This window comes from Sinocyclocheilus rhinocerous, unplaced genomic scaffold, assembly GCF_001515625.1.
Source record: "Sinocyclocheilus rhinocerous isolate Xijiao unplaced genomic scaffold, SAMN03320098_v1.1 scaffold1136, whole genome shotgun sequence".
Lineage (NCBI taxonomy): Eukaryota > Metazoa > Chordata > Actinopteri > Cypriniformes > Cyprinidae > Sinocyclocheilus > Sinocyclocheilus rhinocerous.
In genome coordinates, this window is record NW_015647033.1 from 417441 (window position 1) to 441614 (window position 24174).

At 36.8% G+C, this 24174-nt stretch overlaps 1 protein-coding gene across 3 annotated transcripts in view; it reads left to right on the forward strand.

The window, feature by feature from the left end:
• Positions 1-6498: 6498 nt before the first annotated feature.
• Positions 6499-24174, forward strand: part of LOC107708356 (retinoic acid receptor RXR-alpha-A) — a 124882-nt gene continuing 107206 nt past the window's right edge. For all 3 annotated transcript variants that reach the window (XM_016512550.1, XM_016512551.1, XM_016512552.1), the window contains exon 1: positions 6499-6742. In XM_016512550.1, the coding sequence (XP_016368036.1) occupies positions 6715-6742 (28 nt within the window). In that variant the 5' untranslated portion in view covers positions 6499-6714. The remainder of the gene's footprint in view (positions 6743-24174) is intronic.

Below are 24174 nucleotides of genomic sequence, written 5' to 3' on the forward strand. Positions count from 1 at the left end.
AGTGCTACAGAATGTTTAGAGAAAATTAAAAAGTAACATTACCATATTGTTTGCAAAATGATAAAATTGAATGTTCCCTTAATGTTTGCATAACCAGGAAAAACTGGTTTGAATGTTTTAATAAGAACTTTACCAAAACATTCTTAGAACATATTTTTGTTTGTTGGATTCATTTGATTATTTATTCTTTATCATGGCCACCTTATATTTCACATTTCTAAACACACTCTTGGCTACATTGCTACGTTTCAGGCGCCTATTCTCGTTTCTTGCCTTCCAGTGAGAGTTTCCTTCTTTCTGGGTGAAAACAGCATCTATTCAGGTTGGAGAGCATCGGACTCTGAGGAGAAAATGATTCCCATTTCTTTGCCTTGGCAATAAACCGAGATGTCAGATATTTATCACGTTGCCAATTTGAATGTAGCCAATATCTGTGTAATAGGATTTAAAGCTTGATGTATGCCAGCGTTGTGGTGGATCCCTGCAATGGAGTCCCCACTTGCTCCAGCAGAGCGATTGTAATGTAATGCCTCAATATTGATAACTGCCCTCAGAGCAGTGGACTTTAATTGCCTATGAAAATATTGAGCTGTAGGGCCGTCATTTCATCTCTTCTCCTCTCAATTCAGCTGCTCTCCATCGTCTTGTCATCTCCACTGCACGATCACGAGATAAATCCACCGTTTCAAACGGATTCCAGTTTGAATGAAAGCCCCCATCGCGGTGAAGCTGTCTAAACGGTGTCTTCGCATTCAGTGGTATTAGAGCAATCTGGGTATTTTTCCGCATGCAAAATCTTCTCATCTGCTTATTGATTCTCTGACCACACATTGGAAGCTGCATGTGATTGTCAGTCATTCTGATGTACTTTACTGGGTGATTTAATATGAAAAGCCTCTGCATTTGAAATGTGAGATTATACTCCAGTTTTAAATCTACTACAGTTTACGTCAGACTTCTGTTGCCTCACATTTTTGTTTACTTCATCAGTAACTCTGTATAGAAATACTGTACATCTTTGTGCTGTACATGTGTACACTGGCCACAACAAGATTTGTATATTTCATACTATATATTTCATATTTAAAAATGTATGAATTTCATTGTATCAGATCAACAATGTTGAGTCAAAGTGCCATCTGCGAACAAATCTAGGGCTAATTTTATATATTTATATATGATCATGCTAGGGCTAAATATTGAATAGTATATTTATTTTATGATTTAAAACCTGGAAAAAATAAAAAAATAAATATATATAATTTTATATTATATATAATAAATCCCACTTTTTTAATATTTTATACTTGTAATCAGAAAGCGACAAATAAATAAATAGTGACAATAAAGATGTTTATAATGTTACAAAAAGTTATCTTTTGAACTTTCTATTCATCAAAGAATCTTGAAAAAATGCATCACCTTTCGAGCAGCATGTCAGCACATTAGAATGATTTCTGAGATATCATGTGACACTGAAGACTGGAGTAATGATGATGAAAATTCAGCTTTGCCATCACAGAAAAAATATATATTATAAAATATATTATGTTAGAATCCAGTTACTTTAAATTGCGCTAGAATTTCACAATATTGCTGTTTTAACTGTTTTATTGATCAAATAAATGCAACCTTGCTGAGCATAAGAGATCTTTCAAAAACATTTAAAAAATTCTTGCTGACCCCAAACTTTTGAACATATATATATATATATATATATATATTCTGATATCTAATGCAATAACATTCATACATGAATTTAAATTGTCCAGATACTTCTTGTGCATGTCAAGTTCCCTGTTCCTTGGCATAAGCCAATGTGAGTCAGTGTCTTCAGAAAGCACTCTGACCCCTGTATGTGAGGAATTTGACCCATTCTGCTTCGCTGCTGACCACAGAGCATCCCTCGGGCTGAAAAAGGGGAGAAGTCCCTTCTTCTTTCTTATTAAGGCCTCTAGGCTCTTCCTCGACCCATTCTTTGCTAAGGTTTTGTGTATGTCTTCTCACATCGGTTAGCCTCGCTGGTATGTTTGTGTGATCAACCTCGGATTGAATTTCTCGATATCTGGAATCCGTGCAAATCAGTTTAGTTCCAGATAGAAAAAAGGATTCACAGTTATAATCCAACATCTCCAGGCTTCATCTCGTCCCTTTTACGTAGGTTGGAAAAAGATTTATATTTCCTTATGAATCTTGTGCTGTGAAGAACCAGGTCCCCATAGTAACGGCAGAATGGCATCAGTGCAAACAGCCATTATGGATGAGCATGTTGTAAATGCTGGAGCACAATGGCGACCTAAAGGACCGTGTTCCATTTATCACGACGTTTGAGACCTGAAAGAGAAACTGTCACTGTTACCTCGGCGGAGGTCGTCACGCCGATGTCCCCCCAAGGCCTGGACGCATTATTCAAATGTGAAGAATCCAATAGAGATGCCCCACTATAAACACTTTCATGTGAAGATGGTGAGAGAGAATCGGTCTTGAAATGAGAAGCACTGAGAGACCCAAAACACCCTTCGGAGATTTATATGAGGGAAGGTCAGGGGTCAAGCAGCCATTAATCAAGGCCAAAGAAAAGGATTAAATAGCCAGGTCTCGCAGGCAGATGAGAGAGCAGCTGATTGAGGCGTTTAAAAGAGTGTGTTGTGTCTGTCTTAGATTACAGAGTGTGAGCCGTAGGCTAAACATCCATCTGAACCACGGCAGAGTGCTTACACTCTATAATCAGCAGGCCAGAGGACCTCTACAGTGGTCAGTCATACATCACAAAAGCCCTCATGGAGCACACAGGGAAAGTCGGTGGTACTGCAGTTTAGGAAATCTCTTTAATACTGGATTATTATTATTATTTTTGTGCATTTTGGTACTTTAACAAAATCCTCTTACTGTACTTGGCTATATTAAACTACAGCGGCATAACAAAAAAATTTTGGACACTTAATCCATACTTTAAAATGTTTGAAAGTAGCATCTGCAGACAAATGACCTTTTCTTATCTGGTCTATATATATATATATAATGTATGAAATCAGTACATTCAGAAATGTGGAATTACACATACATTTTCACATTTCTTAGTCTTATTCACTTTTAATGACAGGTTGGTTATTTATTAGTGGCGACGTGTGTCTGTGTGTGTGTGTGTGTGTATATATATACACATTTAAACAGTTTTTAAATATTTAAATTTAACATTTCCCTCAGTCAGCTTTTGCTTGAATAGTGTGTATGTGCTCTTTCTTTTAAAATAATATTCTTTTAAAACAAAACACTTGTTTTGACATGTTGTTATTTATTACAGTGACATTCATACATTTTAAAGCGAAGCTTAAAGGGGCGGTCACACTAGACTTTGAACGTGCAAAAAATTTTCGGACGCTGCTTCGAATATGGGCGGGAGCAGGATATGACAATAATAATAATACACTTGTGTATAATAATTATATTGTACTCTCTCTCTCTCGCTCTTTCTCTCTCTCTCTCTCTCTCTATATATATATACACACACACTAAACAATAAAAAATGATAAAAATGTGTTCGCATTCAAATGTACCGTCTGTTCCTGTTTCAATTGACACCGCGAACCATGCAGCTTCTTTTTTTATTTGATTTTTATAATCTTTTAAAGATGTATTATATAAAATAGGACGCTGAGCTAAGGCTAAAATGAGCGCTTCCTCCATTTTTGAATTTCTGTACAGAGAGGTCACGCAGTGACGTATCGATCTTCTACTGATCACATGTCTTCACATGATGTGAATTCGCAGGTCAGAGTTCAACAAACTTGAACTTTGGAACGCAGCGAAATGCGAAATTTTTCGCATGAGCTTGCGTTTCCGGTCTGACACATCCGCATGCGTATGAATGAAAGTCAATGGAACGAAAAGTGCAGTGTGACCGCCCCTTAAGTGTGCAAACATTTTTGTGGCTACTGTATGTGTCATCAGCAGAGCTGTGTGATGCACAGGAGGTGCTTTCAATTTTGTCTTGTTCAGAGACATGACTGCACACACAATTGGACAATTTCACATTCACTTACTATGTTCTTGCTGATATTTCCAGGGCATTGTTGATTATCGTTCTTACATCTATGTAAAATAAGAGTGAAATAATAATTACTTTCACTGGTCAAGCTTGAGATTCCTTGCGCTGTTTCTGAAGTGGTATTACACAAAAATCATCCTCCTGCTGTGCCTCTATGGGAAACGTTAAAAGCGAACCGTGGTTCAGATAATAAATATAATTTATGCTGTTGTTCTGCTTCAGATTAACTTAAACAATTGCATGTAGACCACATATGAATTCACATACGCATCTGTATATGTGTGTGCCATGGCTCGTGGCTTGTGTCCTCACCACCATCATTGATTTATAGGTTCAGCTGGTGTCCAGAAGCATCCATGGCCCTCGTGCCATAACATACATCAACATAGACACTAACATGCCTCATTTATACAGTACACAGAGTGACCATAACTACAACCACATTGCGCTTTCCTATTATAGATCGTCCCGTGCTGTGCAGATCGTAAACACTTGTCACAATCTGAGAATCTCGATTGTGTCAGATTGAAGTCCATGGTGAATGTGAAAGTCTGCTCTAAACAAAAATTACTGATCTTGCCATTACTGATCGGACTACCCAGTGGTGAGACTGTTAGTCTGTGTGACACCCGGAGGGTGTGAAGGGAGAAAACACAAACCAGTGTCCCTCACATCCACGCACACTCATCTGAGCCCAGTCACGGCTGCTTTAGGTTTATTGCACAGCATAGACAAACGGCTTTGATCTCTAATGCGCAGTGTGCTGCATTAATTATGAATCATTCCCCCAGCTGTACTGCGGCGAACACCTTCAAACGCTCAGCGAGCGATGCAGTGTTTTCGTAGGCCCCCAGGATGGCTCCGGGACTGCATGTATATATACATTTATCTGCATGAACAAAATAAGAGAGCTTTGCAAAAAAACTTCTGTCGTGCCTCCAAAGTATTCTGCTTCTGGATGGCCTCCAATATTTCTTCTTAGACCATGGTTACTCGCACTGCTTGAAATTCTCATATACATCACCAAAAGCCTCTTCCATGTGCGCGCTATTCACAACTCATTGGACACATCTCTGGCAAGCTCAGACAGCCGTGTGAAGTAACGATAAAGCTGCGCAATGATATCCAATTGACCAGGGTGTAATATTGGAGAAATTACCTAGTTCTCTCTGGGCTAATATGGATCCTGTAGTGCCGCATGCTGTTGTAGAAAACTGGCTGCAATGCCTGTTCCCCAGCAGCTGTCTGATTCGTCTGGAACAGACACATTGATTCGGGTTTTTTAGTTATTGGCATTAGATATTGCATGGATTTGAACGGCATGGTGAGGTTGTGCACAAAGTGTACCTGAAATGCATGCAAACAGAGCAGAATTTGTACAGCATTGTTTTATCAATTCCTTCATCCTCAAGAAAACAAGGGCAGCACAACGTGCTTTGATCAGGTAAAAAAAAACCTAATCATTTTGTATGATATCCATAACCTATTTACATATTATCACAGAGCTTCTAATGTATCTCCTAGTGTGGACAGCTAAAATAATCTAAGACTACAGATTAAAGGGTTAGTTCACCCAAAAATGAAAATTCTGTCATTAATTACTCACCCTCATGTCGTCTGACCCTGCATAGACAGCAACGCAACTGAAATGTTCCCAAGTCCAGAAATGTAGCAAGGAGATCGGTAAAATAATCCATGTGACATCAGTGGTTCAACTGCAATTATATGAAGCTACGAGAATACTTTTTGTGCGCAAAAGAAAAAAAAAAACGACTTTATTCAACAATTCGTCTCCTCCGCGTCACCCTGTAGCGCCATTTTGGAGAATATCCGCTGGACGTAAACAACGTATGCTGTTCTGTGTCAGCTGCGTCACGTCGGATCTGTTGTTGTTGTGATTTGATCTGAACGAAAACAACTTTCATTTTTCATTTTTGGGTGAACTAACCCTTTAAAGAGCAAAGATTTAAATAATAGCCATGGGATAAATGTAAATAATGCAGCTGAAGGATTATCACTGATAGAAAACATTTATTGTCATAAATTATCAACATAGCCTACATTAAGTCATAAATGTGAAATAAAATCACCTAAAAAGTTGTTGTTTTTAAAAAAAAAAAAGTAATTGATAATAGGTTTTATATTCTATCTATCTATCTATCTATTTATCTATCTATCTTTTCTTCATATTTCTTTAATTTCTTATAGTTTCTTAGTGTTAGTCACTTTTAATGACAGGTTGGTAATTAATTAATGGCAACATGTTCTCACTTTAGAGGCTCTTTGTTTTACCACATGTGCAGGCAATGCTCTTTATTCAAGCAAACGCTGTTTCTTTTTCTTCCGAACTCTCTCTATGTCCGTGGGCAGAGCGGCGCAGGAGGGGTTAACGTTCCCCTCACGCGTCGCTGCTAAATGTGCCCGCGTGAGCGTCAGTGGGAGTCCCCTTTACTGGGTCCCTTTGCAGTAGTGTGGACTGGAGAGTTGTAGACAGAGCCGAGCAGAAGCGTGAACAAACAGAAGTAGTGCCATAAAGTGAACATTTGACACGATCGCAAAGCTTTTTACTTTTACCGCGTGGATCCGTCTTTTGTACTGTCATCAGAGAGGGACGCCGACAGCTTACAACGCGCGCGCGTCAGCTGGTATGAGCTAACCCATCAGACATGGAAACCAAACCTTTCTTGTCATTGGGTAAGTTTACCCTCAGACTACTAAAAGATGTTTATTTTTCCACTCGAGTTTCTTTGGTATGCAAGATAGAGTTTTATGGTTCACTTTTTAGCCCAGCATGAGAAAAACAAAAACAAAACATGAACGCTAAAAAATAAAACTGCTTTAAATCGCTCATTATCGACTGTGGCTGTATTGGACGATTACGTTCGTGGCGAATGGAAACTAATGCAATCAAAATCAATAATGTACAGCAGTCAAGTGCACGGTGTGGATCGGGACATTTGTTTTTAAATCAAACTAAAGGTAAACACAAAAGTTGGGCGTGCAAAAGCGGTGGCACGCGCTCGGACAGTGACACCTCATTTAATCTCGCGCTTACTCATAAGATGTTTTATTCTTGATAAAGGTGTTATAGCATTTGACATTGATAGCGCTTTGACTGCTGTGTAGTAGAGTTGAAGCTCGTGCTGTAGTATACGTGCAGGTATTGGATCCAGGCGCATCATTTCTGTCACTTTCCTGGCTGGAGTACAGAGAAATGCAGACGAGTGGATGTGTGAGGATGATTTTTCGTATTTGTAAACGCAAAGCAACATCGCGCAACAGCCTAAAATTTAGCGAAAAATGAAATGCGTCGGATGTCACTCTGTAAGACTTCGTTAAATCGTAAACCGCTTAATCATGTCATTGGAAGAAAAAAAACCGTTATTAACTAACGTTACAGCTAATATTTTAGTTTCTCATGTGTAATTTAATATTTACATGCAGAAATGACACATTTTTATCATTTTTCCTTGCACTTTGGTCTCAAATAATGCCGCGAGCACCGTTTGTGTTTGAGATAGCAGTTGAGTTGATAAGTGAACTTGGGCAAACTTTGGCGTTTTCTGTGAAGTGGAGTAGTTCACTGAGGAAAGTGACAAACCATTGCAGAGCAACAAGATTAAATTATAAATCTATTTATAGTGCCTAGATTTAATAATAAAGTGACTTTGTATCAGAGGAACAAACGCTGCGGGTGTTTCAAAAATGTCCTTTTTTTAATCGACGGCTGAGGCGAAATGTAGGTGTGGTTTCCATATGATGTTAGTCCATCATATTAAAGGAATAGTTCACCAAAAATGAAACTAGTTTTTATTTACTCATCCTACTCCAAGCCTGTATGACTTTCTGTCTGTGTAACACGAAAGCTAAATTTGTGAAGAATATTCTGGCTGTTCTTTTCAATATAAGTGAATGGCATCTGAGACTGACTGGATTAATTAAGGACAGAAAAGCACCATAAACCAAAGTTTAAATTAATCATATGCTGTTTTCCAAGTCTTCTAAACTGAGCTGAACAGACCAAAAATATTACAGAAGTTGTTGTTCAGTGATAAACTTCTCCTCTATTAAGATGTTCACTGTTGCGACTTGATCATTGAATCGTTGGTTTTGTGTACTAGAGCAGCTGATTCTTTGAAAAGACTCAAAACAACAATTAATTCACTAATCAGACATTGCTGCTTTTCTCACAAACTCTCATGAAAACTGCAAAGAGATCGGACAGATGTCAAAATTTTCATTCAGTAACAACATAAATCCGGTCTGAATGACACAAAGTTATTGCGTGGCTTTAGAAAACCCGGAACAGTGTTCACTTTTATACTTTTGTGTTTTGTTTTTTTTTTGTCATTTTGGAGCTTGACAGCCACAGTCCTCATTCACTTGAAACAAGTGTTCGGTTATTGTACAAAAAATATTTTGTTTTATGTAAGAAATAATGTCTTTTGTTTCTTTTGTTTGTAAAACATATTTAAGGCGGTATTTATATGATTTTAATGATTTTTAAAAAAAGATCAGAGCCATTTAAATTCCAACGGTCAGTGTGTGATTATGAAATCATTGTGCAATTTGCGGCTGTAGAGATAATGTGATATCTGAGCGATGCCAAAAATAGACTAATAGACAGGAGATTTAGATAACGTGATGTATAACTTCTCAAAATAATTAATAACCTGGATTTGTCTTATACGTCTCAAACATGGCTATTACTCATGCAAGAATGTGGTTTGGTAAATGAACATGTTCTTCAATAAATCATGCACATTACTCTCTTATGCATATGAGCTTTCTTGCCATGCATGAAGATAAGTTGAGCAGTCACGCATGATTTAGTTCATACACAGAGGCCCGCATACTGTAAGAATAACCAGCATGCTCTGCGCTTTCACTCTGGAATATAGGCAGGACTGTTATTGTGTCTGTAGCTCTTTCATGCGGGAGTCGTGTTACACCTTGACATACATCATCACCCCACCGGTTCACTGAGATGAGAGACAGCAGGAATGCCGGGTTTCCAGAAACCCCCCAATATTCCCAGAACAGTACTAGAAAAACCACAGAGCTAAGCGACATAATAGACTATTTGTGAAGGTGTATTTGTTTGGGCTTTGCATGTGGCTTTTTATGCTGGGAAATCCAAGGCAGAATTGATATGTGGATTTGTAATTATTATATTGGTAACACTTTATTGTGTCCTTGTTGCATATGTTACATGTACTTACTATTATAATAACAATAAATTATGCAAAATTACATGCAAGAAACCCTAAGCCAACCCTAATTCTAACCCTAACCATATAGTAAGTACATGTAGTTAATTAATATTACTGTGCTTAAATATATAATTACACTGTAACGAGGACACCTTAAAATAAAGTGTAACCATTATATTTTTTATAGGCATGTATTTTAATTAGGGCTGCACGATAAATCGCATGCGATATTTAACGCGCATCTTGTCAGTAAAGCCGCTTCTGTAATCAGCGGTAAATCTCCATCACGTGCGGGCTTTCACATGGAGAAGCATTTACTGACAAGATGCGTGTTAAACATCGCATGCGATTTATCGTGCAGCCCTAATTTTAATAGTAACAGACGAAGGTTTGTTAGTAAATAGTTCTTATTGGCGCTGTGTGCTTTATCCTTCATATAATCTGCACTTTTTAAGATAACTTGGTAATTGTTGTAAGTCCATGTCTTCAAAAAGATTTGGTGAAAACATTTTAATTTTATTAACCATAATGAAAATATTTACATTTTATTAACCATAATAAAATTAATAAAATGTACGAACCTTTTTTTAATAATAAAGAATGTTTTAGAAAACTTCAAACCCTGATTAATTAGTTAAAAAAATAAAATATTTTAAAAATATGTATTTTTTTATATAATTACTAAAACATTTAGCCATTTTTAATATTATTGTAGTATTATTTTATAACATTTAAACCTGAATAATAATAAAAAAAATAAAAACATCTAAATATTTAAATATATATATATATATGTGTGTAATTTATAAAGCATTTTTTCAAATAACATTTAACCCTAAATATATATATATTTTTTTTAAAGCTGAATATTTTTCAAAAATGTATTTATTTTGTATATAATTTTCTATTTTAATAAGCATATTTAGTCAGAGCTTATCATAGAAGACAAAAAAACCCATTAACTCAAGATTTCCAACACATAAAGCATGTGGCTTGCAAGCAGAGTGCTATTTCCTGCTGTCTGCTGTATGTGTTGAGTGTCATGGAGCAGACGCACTGCTCTGGCCTGCTAAATTCAGACACATAATCATTTAAACATGAATGATTACTTACATTTACAAATGCTTTTGTGGAGGTAATTAAGCAGAGTTTCAAATTACAGCGCTAGATATACTCTTGATGTTTTTGTTCTTTGCGCAGCATGCAGAACAGGCTGGGTTTATTAACTTTTTTTCCAGCCCTAGGCACAGGTGCTAAATACCTCATATTTGTCTGTTTTTGCCCACAAAGATTTAATGAACCCTTTTATGGAAATCACAGAAGAACATACTAGGGACTAAAAGCTTGTGCATCATCATAAAAACACAAGTTATGGAAGTATTCTGAAATCACTCTCTGTTTATCTGTAGATCATTAAGTGAGCGGATCCACGGGATGTAGATGGTTTTGTCCTTGATTTTTAAGGACAGTTTGTTCTATAAAAGTAAACCATATATATATGTGTGTAATTTATAAAACATTTTTTCAAATAACATTTAACCCTAAATATATATATATATTTTTTAAAGCTGAATATTTTTCAAAAATGTATTTATTTTGTATATAATTTTCTATTTTAATAAGCATATTTAGTCAGAGCTTATCATAGAAGACAAAAAAACCCATTAACTCAAGATTTCCAACACATAAAGCATGTGGCTTGCAAGCAGAGTGCTATTTCCTGCTGTCTGCTGTATGTGTTGAGTGTCATGGAGCAGACGCACTGCTCTGGCCTGCTAAATTCAGACACATAATCATTTAAACATGAATGATTACTTACATTTACAAATGCTTTTGTGGAGGTAATTAAGCAGAGTTTCAAATTACAGCGCTAGATATACTCTTGATGTTTTTGTTCTTTGCGCAGCATGCAGAACAGGCTGGGTTTATTAACTTTTTTTCCAGCCCTAGGCACAGGTGCTAAATACCTCATATTTGTCTGTTTTTGCCCACAAAGATTTAATGAACCCTTTTATGGAAATCACAGAAGAACATACTAGGGACTAAAAGCTTGTGCATCATCATAAAAACACAAGTTATGGAAGTATTCTGAAATCACTCTGTTTATCTGTAGATCATTAAGTGAGCGGATCCACGGGATGTAGATGGTTTTGTCCTTGATTTTTAAGGACAGTTTGTTCTATAAAAGTAAACCACGTTTAGTTTTGCCCAAACGTCTTTTTTTTTTTAGGGTTGGGAGGAGGTGCTTTTGAGTGACAGGGTGTGTGTTTTTTTCGCCGCCCATTTCAGTGAAGTTCATGGTCTTGATGAGAAAGTGACATTCATAGTTGAGGGGGGTGTATTCCTCTGTCAGCCGTAATTCAGGAACAAAGGTGGTTCTGGGACGTTTAGAGAGCTTCGATTGGGGGGCTGGGTGGGCTGTTTACCTCTTAAACCCATACAAGTTTTTTTTTTTTATTGCAGGGCAGTTTTAGGTTTCTCGCCGGATGCTTTTTGCCCCCTTTTGTGAGCGGGCTGCAGCTGTCATTTTTTACTAGAGAAGTTTTATAGAGAATGTTAATGGCTTAAAGGGATAGTGCTCTCCCAAGGCCATTTACCAGCAGATCTTTTGTTGATGTCCACCAACTTCACAGAGAAGCGGAAATCCACAGTCATTTCTAATTATTATCCTAGAAGTTCACGATTCAGAAGCACGTCAATGAGCTGTTGGAGTACTTGGGTAATGTTACGGCTCTATATCATGTCCAGGAATGAGATTTAATTCAACCATAATACAGAGTTTCACAATCGGGTTACTGCTGTGGGCAGAAATGGAGCTTTAAAACGGTTGTTTATGATAGCCATGCGTCAAACCCTTGTTAATAATTTGTTAGTTTTCAGTCCCTTACAGTGGCGAGTGTTTTATCTTTAAGGGGAGCGGTGGACTATGAACCTCAGACCTTGACCTTCGCTCCCCATATGTTTTATCAGCTGGAGGATTTGCTTTGGACTTCTAGAATTGAGTTTTCACAACGTTACGACAGATGATAAACTACAACGGACGTTATACTGTGAACCTTGCTTATACGTTTATCACGGTCTGATAGAACTGATATTGTGCGCTTCAGTGATTATGTAAAAGTAACTGATGAGAGAGAGATAAGCGTTTTTTTAGTTTTGTCGAATCAGTTCTGGGTAAGTGAAGTTCATTCAGATTTCTCTAAGACTGATTTGATTGAAGCTTATTTTTTAAAGCTTTTTAAATTTTACTTTTGCTGCTTATTAATATGGATAATGAGAGAAAGAAATCTGATCGAGAAGTGTTGCGAGCCAGATTCAAACTTGCATCCTTCGCATAAGCACCACAGTTAATGTGCGCACGCCAGAGTCACACAGCAAATTTTTCCCTTAACCTGTGAATTACACTTCCATTCAAAAGTTTGTGGTTTAATTAATTAATACTTTTATTGTGCGAGAATGCTAAAATTGATCAAAAGCGACTGTAAAGGCATTTATAATATCGCAAAATATTTCTATTTTAAATAAATGCTATTATTTTAAACTTTCTATTCATCAAAAAGTTCTGGGAAAAAAATGATCATGGCTCCACAAAAGTACAATAACTGTTATCAGCTTTGATAATAATAAGAAATGTTTCTTGAGCTGCAAATCGGCATATTAAAATGATTTCTGAAGGATCATGTGACACTGTGAAGAGTGGAATAATTGCCGGTGAAAATGTCCATCACAGTAATAAATTGCATTTGAAAAGATGTTGAATAAAAATAAAATAAAATTATTAAAATAAAATATTGAATATTATACACTATTACTCTTTTTACTGTGTTTTTGATCAAATAAATGAGCAAAAAATAAAACAATCTTACAGACTCATGTTTTGAACAGTACTGCATGTAACAGAAAAACAGGCTTGCTGATCTTTTGGAAGACAAATCAGCATTTACCTTTCAAATACCTGAACATTAGCATGCAAATATGTTTGCATAGTCAGATCCAGTGCTTCTTGATGTGCGGTGTGTTTGAGGTGGTCCAAAAGCAGAGTTTCTATCAGACTTCAGCTTTAAGGTAGATACTGGAGAGTGCTGTTTGACACCTCACTAGGTGCTAGCTATTAACGGGCAGTGCCAAATACGTGCTGTGGCTACACAGGAAGTCTTTTTTTATATTTATTCACCTCAAACTTGTGTGAGGTTTTGCATGCACACGCTTGGGCAAGGTTTCAGAGAATGAATCAATATTGCATCTGGCACCCCTCTGTTCCCTTATTCAGTTTCTTGCTATTTACCAGATGCTTTTTAATCCTAAACAGGCACGACTTGATACGTTTCAAGCGACAAGCAAATCTCTGTCCACACTGAAAGTGTAAACGCTGTGTGACGAAGCACAGTCACACCCAGTCAGAATGTATAGGTCGATATGTGAAGTAGTGTCATTTTTCAAATCGTCATATCGCCAGCCCATGAGATCGCCGATACACAATATTATCGTGCATGGGTGAGTGGGAGCAAGAGAGAGAATCTCTGTACTTGTCATAGGTCATTTCATAACTACGTGGTGTTTTAAACCGCGCAGGCATGCGAGAGAGAGCCCATGAAAGCACCAATAATCAAAATAATTTACTATCAAACATACTGATAAACTAACATGTTAAATATAAAAATATTTAAAACCGCTAGTTCATATATTTTCGGATACAACAGTCATACATTGCTATTAGAACCACGCGTCCTGTGACAAGCTTGCGGCATCTGCGCACGGACGTTATCAGTCTTAAAGGTCTGCAAAATCAGTCAACTGTGAAAATCAAAAGTAGATTTATTTTAAAGACCAACAGTTTAACACTAAATATTGGACAGAAACGAACATGTTAAATATAAAAGTATTTAAAACAGGTAAGTTCATATATTTGGAGTAAAGTTAAATGAAACGGTCGTCAGTCATACAGAGCTCCGGACTGCGCGCCCCATGATGAGCCCGACGCACCGCCACAGAAACAAGGATGAGATGCGTTCTAACATAACTGTGGCGTTAAACTCAGTTAGTGAGGGCTTGGTTAAAATATAGGCCGTTCAGATTACTTGTTAAGTGCAATACCTTATATCAGCAGACGATGTACGTCTGTGTTTGTGGTTGGACACTCCTTCGCCGGCTACAGGTTCTAATCCTCATTTGCGCGTGCGTGTGAAATAGCGGGGCAATTTGATAATAATAGCCGAATTATAATAGGCTGCCTAATAATAATAATAGTAATAATTTAATAAATTTATAGGAGATAAGCCTAATATCGTCTTGACTATCGACAAAGAGATCTGCTATTGTCGATATCTCTGACTATCGTCGATACACGATACTATCGTCTATCGGCACAACCCTAATGTGAAGTGGGATTTTGGACCAGTGAGATCGGGGATCTTTAGATCCTTGGTGTCAGAACTGCAGGCCATTAACCATTAGCAACTCTACAGTGTAGAATTCATATTCCAGCACAGTGACATTAGCCTTTATCACACAGGCGTTAATTAAAACGCACTGACAGAAATGTGAAGTAGTCTTCTATTCTACTCTTTCTGAAGGCGGAGCGACACATGGTTTAAATCGCTTTAAATCACTGTAATGACTTTATGTCTGTAATGGCGTCTGTGACTGTTCTCGGGACGTGGCATGGTGCCTTCTGAGCACTATATGACTGTGTTTTCATCATAAGGGAAGAATGATCAGTTTTTCATTGTTTAAAGTCAGCATGAAATCCAAATTCACCCTGTCTGTTTTCTAAATGCATGTTATCAATCTTATTGTTAATGATTTATCCATGCATTTTTTTTACCTTGTCATTTTTAATCAAAGTAGTAGCAGTGGGATATATATGTATATGTCCAGTTATTATTAAGTCGCTATAATATATACAGCAGTGCATGCAAGTGTTGTAAAAAAAATAAATAAAAAATTCCCCACCCTACATTTTACTTTCTTTTTCAATAATTTGTTACACTTAGATTTACAACACAATATGAAGAAAAGATCTGCTGCTACTTTTCATTGTGACTATAATGTGACATGCTTGCAGACTGCAGATTATTTCTTTGCAGCAGATTTTACTTTCTGACAGGCTGCGTCCGAAAACTTAGGCAGCTGACTTCAGCCTTGCTGCCTTATCAGGCATTGACTTTGCAGACAGCGTTTGTGCATGAGGGTACCTCACAAAACTGATTTTGGACCGACTTCTGAGGCAGCATAATGGTTTTATGCTCTTCAGCCAAACAGAGAGAGCTTTGGTGATAACTAAGCGAAGATTCGATTACGACAATACAATTTTTTTCACTAGAAATAACATCAAATATGGACAAGGCTGGTCAGAAACCAACACTGTAAAAAAAATGCAACTGCACATTTTCCAGTTTACGAAACCTTTTGAGTCTCCAAAATTAAAAAATGCTATTTTCTTGAAACTACATAAAAACCTTTGTCAGACCAACAAAATTACCCCAAATGTTGCCCCAACTTAGAGTTGTTTTACAAGCAAAGACAATGTTGTCTACTTATTAGACTAAGTTGCCCATTAACATTTGTCATTTGTAAACAAACATAAATTCGATAATGTGATGACTTTTTACACATTTTTTTTTTCATCCAGGCAACAGAAAAAAATCAGTTGCTGTGACAAGAATTTTTCTATTAGCAAAATAAGACAATCAGCATTGCATGAACAAATTTACATTGACTAAACAAAGTAACATTCTTTATTATTAAAAAAAGGTTCGTACATTTTATTAATTTTATTATGGTTAATAAAATGTAAATATTTTCATTATGGTTAATAAAATTAAAATGTTTTCACCAAATCTTTTTGAAGACATGGACTTACAACAATTACCAAGTTATCTTAAAAAGTGCAGATTATATGAAGGATAAAGCACACAGCGCCAATAAGAACTATTTACTAACAAACCTTCGTCTGTTACTATTAAAATTAGGGCTGCACGATAAATCGCATGCGATATTTAACGCGCATCTTGTCAGTAAAGCCGGTTCTGTAATCAGCGGTAAATCTCCATCACGTGCGGGCTTTCACATGGAGAAGCATTAACTACACAGAGCCGTTGTTCACCGACAAGCTGCGCAAAAAATCGCGCGATTATTAACGTGGTTTTGCGCAGCTCATCAGTGAACAACGGCTCTGTGTAGTAAATGCTTCTCCATGTGAAAGCCCGCACGTGATGGAGATTTACCGCTGATTACAGAACCGGCTTTACTGACAAGATGCGTGTTAAACATCGCATGCGATTTATCGTGCAGCCCTAATTTTAATAGTAACAGACGAAGGTTTGTTAGTAAATAGTTCTTATTGGCGCTGTGTGCTTTATCCTTCATATAATCTGCACTTTTTAAGATAACTTGGTAATTGTTGTAAGTCCATGTCTTCAAAAAGATTTGGTGAAAACATTTTAATTTTATTAACCATAATGAAAATATTTACATTTTATTAACCATAATAAAATTAATAAAATGTACGAACCTTTTTTTAATAATAAAGAATGTTTTAGAAAACTTCAAACCCTGATTAATTAGTTAAAAAAATAAAATATTTTAAAAATATGTATTTTTTTATATAATTACTAAAACATTTAGCCATTTTTAATATTATTGTAGTATTATTTTATAACATTTAAACCTGAATAATAATAAAAAAAATAAAAACATCTAAATATTTAAATATATATATATATATGTGTGTAATTTATAAAACATTTTTTCAAATAACATTTAACCCTAAATATATATATATATTTTTTAAAGCTGAATATTTTTCAAAAATGTATTTATTTTGTATATAATTTTCTATTTTAATAAGCATATTTAGTCAGAGCTTATCATAGAAGACAAAAAAACCCATTAACTCAAGATTTCCAACACATAAAGCATGTGGCTTGCAAGCAGAGTGCTATTTCCTGCTGTCTGCTGTATGTGTTGAGTGTCATGGAGCAGACGCACTGCTCTGGCCTGCTAAATTCAGACACATAATCATTTAAACATGAATGATTACTTACATTTACAAATGCTTTTGTGGAGGTAATTAAGCAGAGTTTCAAATTACAGCGCTAGATATACTCTTGATGTTTTTGTTCTTTGCGCAGCATGCAGAACAGGCTGGGTTTATTAACTTTTTTTCCAGCCCTAGGCACAGGTGCTAAATACCTCATATTTGTCTGTTTTTGCCCACAAAGATTTAATGAACCCTTTTATGGAAATCACAGAAGAACATACTAGGGACTAAAAGCTTGTGCATCATCATAAAAACACAAGTTATGGAAGTATTCTGAAATCACTCTGTTTATCTGTAGATCATTAAGTGAGCGGATCCACGGGATGTAGATGGTTTTGTCCTTGATTTTTAAGGACAGTTTGTTCTATAAAAGTAAACCACGTTTAGTTTTGCCCAAACGTCTTTTTTTTTTTAGGGTTGGGAGGAGGTGCTTTTGAGTGACAGGGTGTGTGTTTTTTTCGCCGCCCATTTCAGTGAAGTTCATAGTTGAGGGGGGTGTATTCCTCTGTCAGCCGTAATTCAGGAACAAAGGTGGTTCTGGGACGTTTAGAGAGCTTCGATTGGGGGGCTGGGTGGGCTGTTTACCTCTTAAACCCATACAAGTTTTTTTTTTTTATTGCAGGGCAGTTTTAGGTTTCTCGCCGGATGCTTTTTGCCCCCTTTTGTGAGCGGGCTGCAGCTGTCATTTTTTACTAGAGAAGTTTTATAGAGAATGTTAATGGCTTAAAGGGATAGTGCTCTCCCAAGGCCATTTACCAGCAGATCTTTTGTTGATGTCCACCAACTTCACAGAGAAGCGGAAATCCACAGTCATTTCTAATTATTATCCTAGAAGTTCACGATTCAGAAGCACGTCAATGAGCTGTTGGAGTACTTGGGTAATGTTACGGCTCTATATCATGTCCAGGAATGAGATTTAATTCAACCATAATACAGAGTTTCACAATCGGGTTACTGCTGTGGGCAGAAATGGAGCTTTAAAACGGTTGTTTATGATAGCCATGCGTCAAACCCTTGTTAATAATTTGTTAGTTTTCAGTCCCTTACAGTGGCGAGTGTTTTATCTTTAAGGGGAGCGGTGGACTATGAACCTCAGACCTTGACCTTCGCTCCCCATATGTTTTATCAGCTGGAGGATTTGCTTTGGACTTCTAGAATTGAGTTTTCACAACGTTACGACAGATGATAAACTACAACGGACGTTATACTGTGAACCTTGCTTATACGTTTATCACGGTCTGATAGAACTGATATTGTGCGCTTCAGTGATTATGTAAAAGTAACTGATGAGAGAGAGATAAGCGTTTTTTTAGTTTTGTCGAATCAGTTCTGGGTAAGTGAAGTTCATTCAGATTTCTCTAAGACTGATTTGATTGAAGCTTATTTTTTAAAGCTTTTTAAATTTTACTTTTGCTGCTTATTAATATGGATAATGAGAGAAAGAAATCTGATCGAGAAGTGTTGCGAGCCAGATTCAAACTTGCATCCTTCGCATAAGCACCACAGTTAATGTGCGCACGCCAGAGTCACACAGCAAATTTTTCCCTTAACCTGTGAATTACACTTCCATTCAAAAGTTTGTGGTTTAATTAATTAATACTTTTATTGTGCGAGAATGCTAAAATTGATCAAAAGCGACTGTAAAGGCATTTATAATATCGCAAAATATTTCTATTTTAAATAAATGCTATTATTTTAAACTTTCTATTCATCAAAAAGTTCTGGGAAAAAAATGATCATGGCTCCACAAAAGTACAATAACTGTTATCAGCTTTGATAATAATAAGAAATGTTTCTTGAGCTGCAAATCGGCATATTAAAATGATTTATGAAGGATCATGTGACACTGTGAAGACTGGAATAATTGCCGGTGAAAATGTCCATCACAGTAATAAATTGCATTTGAAAAGATGTTGAATAAAAATAAAATAAAATTATTAAAATAAAATATTGAATATTATACACTATTACTCTTTTTACTGTGTTTTTGATCAAATAAATGAGCAAAAAATAAAACAATCTTACAGACTCATGTTTTGAACAGTACTGCATGTAACAGAAAAACAGGCTTGCTGATCTTTTGGAAGACAAATCAGCATTTACCTTTCAAATACCTGAACATTAGCATGCAAATATGTTTGCATAGAATCAGATCCAGTGCTTCTTGATGTACGGTTTGTTTGAGGTGGTCCAAAAGCAGAGTTTCTATCAGACTTCAGCTTTAAGGTAGATACTGGAGAGTGCTGTTTGACACCTCACTAGGTGCTAGCTATTAACGGGCAGTGCCAAATACGTGCTGTGGCTACACAGGAAGTCTTTTTTTATATTTATTCACCTCAAACTTGTGTGAGGTTTTGCATGCACACGCTTGGGCAAGGTTTCAGAGAATGAATCAATATTGCATCTGGCACCCCTCTGTTCCCTTATTCAGTTTCTTGCTATTTACCAGATGCTTTTTAATCCTAAACAGGCACGACTTGATACGTTTCAAGCGACAAGCAAATCTCTGTCCACACTGAAAGTGTAAACGCTGTGTGACGAAGCACAGTCACACCCAGTCAGAATGTATAGGTCGATATGTGAAGTAGTGTCATTTTTCAAATCGTCATATCGCCAGCCCATGAGATCGCCGATACACAATATTATCGTGCATGGGTGAGTGGGAGCAAGAGAGAGAATCTCTGTACTTGTCATAGGTCATTTCATAACTACGTGGTGTTTTAAACCGCGCAGGCATGCGAGAGAGAGCCCATGAAAGCACCAATAATCAAAATAATTTACTATCAAACATACTGATAAACTAACATGTTAAATATAAAAATATTTAAAACCGCTAGTTCATATATTTTCGGATACAACAGTCATACATTGCTATTAGAACCACGCGTCCTGTGACAAGCTTGCGGCATCTGCGCACGGACGTTATCAGTCTTAAAGGTCTGCAAAATCAGTCAACTGTGAAAATCAAAAGTAGATTTATTTTAAAGACCAACAGTTTAACACTAAATATTGGACATAAACGAACACGCTACATATAAAAGCATTTAAAGGATACAACAGCCATACATCGCTATTAGGACCGCACGTCCTGTGACAAGTTTACCGCATCTGCGCACGGACGTTATCAGTCTTAAAGGTCTGCAAAATCAGTCAACTGTGAAAATCAAAAGTAGATTTATTTTAAAGACCAACAGTTTAACACTAAATATTGGACAGAAACGAACATGTTAAATATAAAAGTATTTAAAACAGGTAAGTTCATATATTTGGAGTAAAGTTAAATGAAACGGTCGTCAGTCATACAGAGCTCCGGACTGCGCGCCCCATGATGAGCCCGACGCACCGCCACAGAAACAAGGATGAGATGCGTTCTAACATAACTGTGCCGTTAAACTCCGTTAGTGAGGGCTTGGTTAAAATATAGGCCGTTCAGATTACTTGTTAAGTGCAATATCTTATATCAGCAGACGATGTACGTCTGTGTTTGTGGTTGGACACTCCTTCGCCGGCTACAGGTTCTAATCCTCATTTGCGCGTGCGTGTGAAATAGCGGGGCAATTTGATAATAATAGCCGAATTATAATAGGCTGCCTAATAATAATAATAGTAATAATTTAATAAATTTATAGGAGATAAGCCTAATATCGTCTTGACTATCGACAAAGAGATCTGCTATTGTCGATATCTCTGACTATCGTCGATACACGATACTATCGTCTATCGGCACAACCCTAATGTGAAGTGGGATTTTGGACCAGTGAGATCGGGGATCTTTAGATCCTTGGTGTCAGAACTGCAGGCCATTAACCATTAGCAACTCTACAGTGTAGAATTCATATTCCAGCACAGTGACATTAGCCTTTATCACACAGGCGTTAATTAAAACGCACTGACAGAAATGTGAAGTAGTCTTCTATTCTACTCTTTCTGAAGGCGGAGCGACACATGGTTTAAATCGCTTTAAATCACTGTAATGACTTTATGTCTGTAATGGCGTCTGTGACTGTTCTCGGGACGTGGCATGGTGCCTTCTGAGCACTATATGACTGTGTTTTCATCATAAGGGAAGAATGATCAGTTTTTCATTGTTTAAAGTCAGCATGAAATCCAAATTCACCCTGTCTGTTTTCTAAATGCATGTTATCAATCTTATTGTTAATGATTTATCCATGCATTTTTTTTACCTTGTCATTTTTAATCAAAGTAGTAGCAGTGGGATATATATGTATATGTCCAGTTATTATTAAGTCGCTATAATATATACAGCAGTGCATGCAAGTGTTGTAAAAAAAATAAATAAAAAATTCCCCACCCTACATTTTACTTTCTTTTTCAATAATTTGTTACACTTAGATTTACAACACAATATGAAGAAAAGATCTGCTGCTACTTTTCATTGTGACTATAATGTGACATGCTTGCAGACTGCAGATTATTTCTTTGCAGCAGATTTTACTTTCTGACAGGCTGCGTCCGAAAACTTAGGCAGCTGACTTCAGCCTTGCTGCCTTATCAGGCATTGACTTTGCAGACAGCGTTTGTGCATGAGGGTACCTCACAAAACTGATTTTGGACCGACTTCTGAGGCAGCATAATGGTTTTATGCTCTTCAGCCAAACAGAGAGAGCTTTGGTGATAACTAAGCGAAGATTCGATTACGACAATACAATTTTTTTCACTAGAAATAACATCAAATATGGACAAGGCTGGTCAGAAACCAACACTGTAAAAAAAATGCAACTGCACATTTTCCAGTTTACGAAACCTTTTGAGTCTCCAAAATTAAAAAATGCTATTTTCTTGAAACTACATAAAAACCTTTGTCAGACCAACAAAATTACCCCAAATGTTGCCCCAACTTAGAGTTGTTTTACAAGCAAAGACAATGTTGTCTACTTATTAGACTAAGTTGCCCATTAACATTTGTCATTTGTAAACAAACATAAATTCGATAATGTGATGACTTTTTACACATTTTTTTTTTCATCCAGGCAACAGAAAAAAATCAGTTGCTGTGACAAGAATTTTTCTATTAGCAAAATAAGACAATCAGCATTGCATGAACAAATTTACATTGACTAAACAAAGTATCTTTACTGAGCAGAACTAAAAAACTATTGTTGAGAGAACTCAAAAGTCTTACTGCATCAAGTTGCCTTATTATTTTACGTTTTCTCAACTATTTATTTTTTACAGTGTACATTTGTATACACAAATTGACTACCAACTGCAACTTTAAGACACCATTTTTATTTTTTAACTTCATGAAATTGAACGCACAGATTTGTGGCATATCAAGGGTAGCGAAGGATACATCTGCTGCCTTCAAAAATCGATCAGATGAAGGCATCTCAGGAGAGAAGGTGAAGCTAACATTGGATTCGGATGTTGATTTCTTCCTACCTTGAAATGCATTCTCCAAAGCTAGCATTTTTCAGCTTTTGGATGTAGCCACAGTGTCTAAAAATAGCATGGTTGGTCCTTCAGTTGTGATGCTAATAAATGTTGATACAAGTTTTTTTTATTCCTTTCACAATTAAATAACCTCAGTTTTGCCATTATCATACATGTCTGATGGATTCCAGTCTCTTTCTTTTTAATTTTCCATGCAAAACATTGTCAACATTATCCCATTGGCTTGCTTAGATGAGTTTTGCATGTTAATGAGCGTGATTGATCGCCCAGTTGAACTCTGTAAATTGTGTCCAAAGTCCTAAGATGAATATCCTACAGTCTGCTTTAGCTCACTCAAGATTCCTGGGCTCATATCATGCTTTGTGACAAGTATCAATCGTAACGGGCGATAAAAATCACTGGGCTTTAGTGTTCTGGACTGCGTGTTAAAGCGTGTGTGAGGGGCTCTGTCCACTAATGCCACAGTTTACACTGGAGAGTTTAAATCAACCCAGCAGATTAAGAACCATGATTGCAATTATGATAATCCATATATGTTACACCAACCAAAATATGATGACAACGATAAGATGAAAGGATTTGTATGCAAGTAAAAGGCAACTCTGTTGTAGCATGAACACTGTTTTTTTCCACATCAGTTGTTTTTTTGGCTAAGCCAGGTGTGCTTTTACCCTCACAATCCACGTTTTGCCCAAACAAGGCCTCTATTTTTTTTTTACCGGCGGGCCTGCAAAGTGATTTACAGTTCGTTCACGTCAACTTCAGACTCTCACCTGGGCTTCAAATGTACTTAGAGGCACGTCAGAGGTCTCACTTCCCTCCCTGCTACGGCTGAGTACGTCTCCATGAGGTATAAGATGATGGCGGAGAGAGTGTGGGCGCATTTCTAACTGTTTACATAAGTCATGGGACGTGTCAGAGATGGTGTCTCTTTTACAGATCCGGCCGTTTCTGCGAGAAAGGTGTTCTGGTGCCTTCTGACCTCGCTGCCTTCCTCTCGCTCAAACGGCAGAAGAGCGTGCCTCTTATTACCCATTTGCTGCAAGCGCCACTGCTATTTGTCAAGTGGCTGTTGAGCTGTTGCTCACTCCAGCTGAGAGGCCTTTTAATCTTGGAGGTGTGTGAGCCAGTTACATCCTATCACTTCAGGGAGTGTGTGTGTAAGTTATTCTAGTACTGGGACAAAGCTGAGCTATAAAACTGAGGAATTATTTTGGTTCGTTCTGTTCAAAATGGTTAGAAGGTTTCATCTATTTTTGGCAAATTGTGTGGACTTGTTGAACTGCTTTTCAGGATGAAGAATGACTTTGATTTTGTCTGATGTTTTTAAACATTATGAGAATATTTGACTGCATCACTGCTGTGACAGCTTGTTAAAAAGAGGTGAACTTAATTAGCCTCTTCCTTCTGTCAAGACATGGTAATAATGCTTTTTGATATATATATATATATATATA